Source organism: Limulus polyphemus, unplaced genomic scaffold, assembly GCF_000517525.1.
Source record: "Limulus polyphemus unplaced genomic scaffold, Limulus_polyphemus-2.1.2 Scaffold144, whole genome shotgun sequence".
Lineage (NCBI taxonomy): Eukaryota > Metazoa > Arthropoda > Merostomata > Xiphosura > Limulidae > Limulus > Limulus polyphemus.
This window is the reverse complement of record NW_013665754.1, coordinates 680,256-688,506: the sequence shown is the minus strand read 5'-3', so window position 1 is coordinate 688,506 and position 8,251 is coordinate 680,256. Positions and strand designations below refer to the sequence as shown.

At 33.9% G+C, this 8,251-nt stretch overlaps 1 protein-coding gene across 1 annotated transcript in view; it reads left to right on the top strand.

Annotated features, from left to right (window-relative positions):
- Positions 1 to 6,350: 6,350 nt before the first annotated feature.
- Positions 6,351 to 8,251, top strand: part of LOC106475004 (aquaporin AQPcic-like) — a 52,850-nt gene continuing 50,949 nt past the window's right edge. The window contains exon 1 of the mRNA XM_013935705.2: positions 6,351 to 7,269. Coding sequence (XP_013791159.1) covers positions 6,577 to 7,269 — 693 coding nt within the window. The 5' untranslated portion in view covers positions 6,351 to 6,576. The remainder of the gene's footprint in view (positions 7,270 to 8,251) is intronic.

The window sequence follows — 8,251 nt, the reverse complement described above, 5'->3', positions numbered from 1 at the left end:
AGGTAAATCCATTATTGAACGAGACAAATATTATAAAAGTAGATAATGTAAATTATTAACTGTGTAATAAGTGTTTTGTGCATAAGGCAACAGATAATTGTAAGTAAAACCTATAAAACTAATGAATATGGAATATTTTGTGTTATATGAATTAGAGTATTTATGATACCTTTTTTGAAATTGAAACTTTTAAAACCATTACTTCAATGAGACAGTTACAATGATATTCGATAACCTATTGTCTTTTTTCTATGACTTAAGTAACGATTTAGTGCACATTTATCATACTCTAGTTTATTATTCTAGATTTTGAGTCAAAAAATACAAAACTATATGATGCAAATTAAATATAGAATTTTTATATGTAAAACACTTAATAATATCGCTAATTTATTTGTTCCGTACTTTCACTTTTATAATTATTATGTTTAAATTTCATGTTTAGCTGTAAAAGTTAATCTATATAATTGTTCCACTAAAATATCTATGTGAATATTTACATTTAATAATTACTACTGTAGAAATTAAAATTATAATCCTCCCTTTCTGTAGATATTTTCATAAATCTTTATGAATATGTTGACAGATTTCTACTAAAACTAATAGTAAAAGTGGAAATTCAATGTTAATCTCAGATATAGTATACCTGACCTTTCTTTGGAGTTTGTATGTGTGTCAGCTTCATCGACTAAATTAGCTATAGGGTCGAAAGAGTCCACACGGGATTTTACAAATGAGAGGAATTCAAAGAACATATCACATACATCGAGACTTAGAAACGCTGATTTGGGTCTTAGCCTTGCTGTCTTGGCTTAGTGAAAAGTCGATGTACCACCAACTGTGAACATTATCTTGTCATAGGGGCTGAAATGATTAAAATATTCGTAAAGCGTAAAATAATTTCTTTATGAAAATAAAAGTTAAAAAGACATTTGAAATTCAGAGTATGTCTGCATTGCATATAATATCAGTGGCACAGCGGTATGTCTACGGACTTACAATAGTAGAATCCGGATTTCGATACCTGTGGTGGGCAGAGCACAGATAGCTCATTGTGTAGCTTTCTCCTTAATTACAAACAAACAAACATAATATCAAAAATGTTTTAACATAAATTGTTCAAATCTACATAAATTCAAAATATTATAATTTTGCTTTAGTTGTAGTACACCTTATAATTATTTAAACATATGTTAGTTTAAATATTTGTTGATATTTCAAATTTTGAAAACCTTACTTTATGTACATTCATAAATTATAACATTTTAAGTTTTTTAGTTCACCAAAGCATCAGGTAATCAATACGTTTTCCCACACAAACGTACCTAGGTTACAACTGGAAAAAGGTTCTCTACAATTCTTGTATTTTGCAGAGTTCAATAGCAAATAAATACTGTATCAATCTTGATATATAGAGTTGACAATCATAATGTGTCCTACTAGGGAAGATTATAAAGAGAAATTTGTAAATAGTTGTTTTTATCAATAAAAAGTACTTGACAAAATATTTCAATTTTATTGTTTATACTGTTCTCATAATAAAAGAAATGTCTACAAGAAATGATACATTTTTCTTTCACATTTTAGGAATGGCGTTTATCATTACAGAATATACTTTACAACCAAGACAAATTGTATATTCAATATTAAGTCTAACTTAATTACTGTGTTGTTTTAATTGTTTGATTTCCTCGTTAATTTTATCTGGTGAGCACAATTTTGTGGCTTTGTTTATACATACATCAACTTTTATATTTCCCAGATTTGTATTTTTCTTCCCAATAGTTTTAACTATTTTGTTTGATGCTATTTACCAAATTTACAAATTATTAAAGTCATATTTTTATAGTAAATATTTTATTTCATTTTTTACACTTTTTTTATTTATGTCTTAACTCTTATTGTCGTCATAAATATGTTGCTAGTTTTGTTAGGATCTGTCTAGAAGATGAAAAATACGACAGATATTCCTCATTCAAAGATAATGGTTCTGTATAATCACTTGATTTATAATTAAAGGTCTTTTTCAGGACCATCAAATTATGATAGTGAAAATGTCATGAATGTACATTTAGTGTTTTGTATCGTTACGTACAGTGAAAGAATAGATAAATTCGTTTTTACAGATTATTAAGTTCAGTGACATACAAAATCCATTCTCCAGTAATTAAGTTAGACTTAATATTGAATTCCTCAACGTCAATAAATTTCCTTCAAAACCGTCGAAAAAAATCATACACACATATCTAGGCCAACAATACAATCAACAGCAAATAAACACTAAATTCAATGAAACAACTAACTATAAACCCCGCACTGTTGCATACCGTATTTTCCCGATATTAGCGATAATATAATCAACATTTGGAAAAAACTTACAACAAAACATAACATTCCAATAAACACTAAATTCATTCAAAAACCGGGCACAAAACTAAAATCTATACTATGTAAAAACTACACTAACAAACATAACACCAATATTATTTATAAAATACAATGCAACAACTGCCACAAGTTCTTTATCGGAGAAATAAGACGAAAAATGGAAACCAGATTCAATGCACACAGCAAAACACCTTCCCACGTTTCTGAACACTGGAAAACAAATAAACACAACATAAGTATAGAAAACACCAACATATTATGTAAAGAGAAACAAAGATAAACAAACGAAAAATCAAAGAAGTCCTACTTATACAAGAACTCAAACCAAAATTGAACCTTAAAGTAACACCTTTATATCTATATTAATCGCTTACCATCTAACTGCTACGCCCCCTACAATCTCGTACCTAAGACATGCGGCCAGTAACGGTCTTTGTTAACCTGAAGATGATCTAAGAAGGTCGAAAGGTGTTCTTATACTTTATCTTAATTAAAGTTTTTAATACCCACACCAGCCGTCTCTGATATACGTTTTTGCTTCAAGTGGGTTTCTCGTCATCATTAATGACCATGAACTCGTTGTCCAAGTAGCCAACCACTCTTCACATCACGCGTTGTCTATATGTCATGAGACTGGCATTTTTTTGTTTTTGGAGATGCATTGAACCAAAGACCTCGGTGACAAAATTAAGCTGAGTAAAAACATAGCTTTAATACGTTTATTGGTGTATCAAGCGGAGCTAAAAAGCACACATGTTTTAGATATTAGATATAAAGCACGTTTTTTTAAGACAGTTGTTCCAATTTGATGTTTCAGAATATTTAACGGTGGTTGGTATAGCAATAATAGTTTGGTATTACATTGTTGTTTAACTTTTTGGTGATAGCATGAAGGAAAACATTGAACTCACATATTTAAACTGAATATAGTGCATGTGTTTGTTTGTTGTTAAACACAAAGCTACACAATGAGCTACCTGTGGTCTGCCCATCGTGAGTATCGAAACTTGAGATTTAGCGCTATAAGCCTTCAGACTTACCACTGAGTCACCATGCAGCAGAGACCGCGATGAGGGGAGAGGGGGTCCCAAGGGCTCAGAACGAAAGCTAGACAATATAAGAAATAATATTTATATCAGGGTTTCTCAACCGGTGTTTTAGTATCACTTAGGAAGGGGCACCCTTTATAAGTTTTTGCGAGAGGGCCCCAAAACTTATAAAGGGTGCCTTAAGTCATCAGAGAGGAGGGATATGGTGTATGTTAAATAGACCATTTTCCAAAAAAGAAGGACATTTTTTTCACTGATATAGGGCGGTATGTTGTTTAGAAAGTTTTGTTTTATTAATAGAATATAATAATCGTAGAGAACTCGATAATTTAAGAAGGACGAACAAGAACACTAAGTGGTACCATCAGGAAAGGGTTAAACGCTAGAAGTTTTAACTGTTGGAAAGGATTAAAAGTTAGTAGTTTTGTCTATTTGGGTTGTTTAGGAAGAAGGAGAAGAACAATTAACATTTAACCCTTTACATATGGTACCACTTAGAGTTTAGTTGTTTGGGTTGTTTAGGAAGAAGGAGAGGAACACTAAGTGGTACCCATCAGGAAAAGGTTAAAAGTCAAAAGTTGTAGCTGTTTGGGAAGAAGGGGATGAACACTAAGTGGTACCTTCTGTAACAGATTAAATGTCAGAAGTTGTAGCTGTTTGAAGTGTTTAGGAAGAATGAAGAACACTTATATAGGCTTAAAATGAGAAATCTTGAGGATTGTATTGAGAGAACAAAAGGAGTATTGAATAATGCTACATTTGGTTTAATTTCAGAGAGCTGTTTACAAAGGGGACAATAAACACGCTGAAAGCCGATCTACTGGGACAGAGAGTTTACGAAATGAATTAAAATAATATGGAAAAGGGTTCACTGTTGTTTTTTTAAACAATGATATCTTTAGTCTGATAAAAGGTAGTACATTTAAAATTTTGGGTTATTTAAAAAGAATGGAGTGTAACATTGAATAGCACCCTCTGCATTTTGATCGAGAAATTTGTTGGCATTAATAAAATAAATGTATTGCAACATAGCAATATTTAATGAAATAATATAAAAGAAGACGATGTTACTAAATTGTTGGCCCGGCATGGCCAGATGATTAAGGAGCTCGACTCGCAGTCTGCGGGTCGCGGGTTCGAATCCCAGTCCCACCAAACATGCTCGCCCTTTCAGCCGTGGGGGCGTTATAATGTGACGGTCAATCGTTGGTAAAAGAGTAGCCCAAGAGTTGGTGGTGATGACTAGCTGCCTTCCCTCTAGTCTTACACTGCTAAATTAAGGACCGCTAGTGCAGATAGCCCTCGTGTAGCTTTGCGCGAAATTCAAAACAAACAAACCAAATTGTTTTTGAAAAACGTAATTTCTATATCACGTTAGTTAAATTAAATGTGCTTTTCACGCTAAAATTAGGTATCAAAATATACTATGATCTAAGCTAAGGAGATGAGAAACTCGTGAGTTAAATTCAGACAGAAATATAACACAATTTGATTTTTATTTGATTGTTTATATGCTAGAGAACGCTAATCTAAGTGTAGTAATGGTACTGTTTAACGCAGGACTAATAAAACAGTTATTTATTACCTACTTTCAAATATACTGAAAACTTTTTTTTCAAACTTTGGTGCACATCATCACTGCTTTAGGCCTACATCGGATGATAGTTTTTTGTTTTTAATAGAGCGATAACAGTTATTATACGTACGTTTTCTATGCTGCTTAAAGAGGAATTTTTTCCACTTACTCTGGTCTCAAATTGATTTGAAAATTTATATTTACATACTGTTATTGCAACTATAAAAACCGAAAAAAAGAATTATTATCAATAACTAATTGAAAACTTTTCCTATAGCTTACCATTGAACCGGGTCACTTAAAGCCGCAGTTCTTAGCTGCTCAAGACACGACTTATAACGTTAAAACTGAGGTAAGTACACCACAAATAGCCCATTATGCAGCTTTACGGTTAAACAAACAAATATTTACAAGATAAACATGTAAATAATTTCAGAATATACCAGATTAGATTTACGATGGTCATTTCTTCTTCAAAGAACATTTAAAGTAATTAGTGAATAGATGTGTTATTGGAAACATTTCTGTTACTTGTAATGTTGTGTTGATTTAAGGTTTGAAAGAACTGCAATAAACTATACGTCTGTACCTATGCAAACTGTGTTTCATTTTACCTGAGTAAATTAAACGAAGAGGTTTGATGATGGATGATATTATTTAAATGCATCTTCCATTGAAGCTGAATGATACTGTTTGGGATAGTTGTTAGAACAGTACACGCCAATTTCGCACAAGTAACCGCGAAGTTCGTTGTTATTTTGTTTTGCGGTGTATAGTTTAATTAATCATCCATATTTTGAAATGACAAGCACGAACTGAATGTGAATTCATAGTTAAGTTGTACTTGTCGTGATTATTACTACTTCTGCATTTCTGGTTGTGAAAAACATCAGAAGTTTGCGAATTAATATATACAGAGAGACAGTTTACTGTGGCTGAGCGTGACCTGTTGTTTATCGTGGTTGACTATGAGTTCAAGGGTTCGTGGTTCGCGGCTCATTGCTGCGGAAACGCATTCTGCACTTTGAAGCTGTGGGTGCACTATAAGAGTGACAATCAAATTTCATTATTCGGTCAGACAAGAGTAGCTCAGGAGCTGGCAGTGGGTGTTGTTTACTAGCTGCCATTTCATCTAACCCATCAGTTTTTATTGGCATGCCTACGAAAGCATCACTAAAAGTTATGTGTACATATTACAGATAGAACGAGTTTGTGTGTGATTGTTGCTTCGAGCTTCTTCTGCTTTCCGTGTGGTGACGGTAGTGTTTCCAAAATCAATATAAATGGCAGGATGGAAAAGCTGCTGCTTCTTAAGGTGATTCCGTTAGTTCTTGTGCGAAACCATTGGTTGGACGTTCGTGTTGTAAGTCACTGCCTAGTTAACTTAAAGAGGTTTCATTGTTGTTTTTTTTTTTTTCTGCTACTCATTTTGTAACCTAGAAGGTTTATGAACTGAACTATAGCCAAGCACTAAGAGAGCGATAGACAATATACATGCTATTTTGTATGTATAGAATTTAACAAAATGTTGTCAGTTTTAATCAAAATGCAACAATTTAAGTAATGGCATATCCGTCGGATACTAGCCTAAACTACGTGACCCAAACCGTGAACCCAACACGGCCAGTAATAATGGGTCCGGCTGCTAACCCAAGTCAGTCGGACGTGGAAGTTATGCGGCAGTACATTGAGTCTCTACCACAGGACTTGAGTTATCGTGAGGAACTGATGAGTACTCAGTTATGGAAGTCAGTGAAAGGTGAGCTTCTGGGGACATTACTGTTGACTGTGGTGGGCTGTGGGGCTAGTCTATCTTTCCAGCCAGGCTCGGCTGCTTCGCATGCTGTCACGCTTCAAGTGTCTCTGGCATTCGGACTGGTCATCGCTTCACTTGTCCAGTGGACAGGGCCTGTCAGCGGAGCTCATATGAACCCTTCGGTATCTTTAGCCTTACTAGTGACCCGCCACATCAGCATGTTGCGTGCAGGTCTTTACATAGTGGCCCAGTGTGTTGGAGCTCTAGTTGGAGCCGCTGTATTGTACGGTCTCACACCGTCAGAGCAACGGGGTTTAGTAAGCCTTGGAGCGTGCGAGCCATCTGAACATCTCCACCCAAGTCAAGCCTTCGGGTTAGAGTTTCTTGGGACCCTAGTAGTCATATTGACCATCTTGTCTAACGCTGACCCAGCCAGAACAAACTCCGGATCCAAGGCATTGTCCGTAGGATTATCTTACACCGCTGCCCATTTGTTGGCAGTAAGTATATAATTTCTTCTTTTTTTTCTGAAGACATAGCACGTGCTATAAAGTGGTATTTTTTTTAGGGATATACTTTAATGAGGAACTGAAAGAACTTCCTTTCTACTGAGAGCAAATGAAATAATAGCTAAAAATAAATATTTTCACTTAGGGTTACAAAAAATTGAATTTTTGGACATGTGAAAAGAGTAGACATTGTTTTGTAGTATTTTGGAGAAATGACGAAAACAAGATATACTTATTTTTACTATATATAATTTTTACGATACATATGGGAATGTGGGGTAAGACAGCTACCACCTTAACTCTGAATGCAGTTTTCACCAGTTAAGATGGATGTTATGAAAAAACAAAGTATTTTTGAAATGAACGCTGTTTTATTATAAATGCCATTTCTAGTTAAAATAAAGACTGGACCTAGATCTTTTTAGAAATTGAGGATTATATTGCGTTTTAGCTTTTTTACATGGGTTTAGGACTAACCTAAGTATCTTAATCTGGCTGAACTTTGCGAGGTATTATTAGGATTACGGCCGAAATGATCGCTAACCACGAGGGTACTCAACTGATGAATCAATGCATTCTGATCACTGTAACTAAGAACGGTATATTAGATTACTTGTAATATGTACTGGATTAATTTCTAGCTTTGATTTGTAATTTGCTTTGAGGAAACGTTAAGGATAAATGTAATATCATTTTAAATATTACTCGAAGACATACAAGCACCTGACAAATCATGCTTTAAGTAAGTTTAAAATAGGTCAGAGAGATTAAAGTAAGTGAATTTTTTGAAGTGGTCTGTGAAATCTGGATTAGAGAATGATGGTAAAGTAATTTTTTGAGCTAACTGGTGAGAAAAAATTAAGAGCGCTTCCGAAGATTAGGAGTAACGAGGTAAGTTAATTCGTAAACGGATCAACGATAACCAAGTAAGTGAATTTCTGAAGTTTAATTCTGAAACGGTTATGTTTGGTTT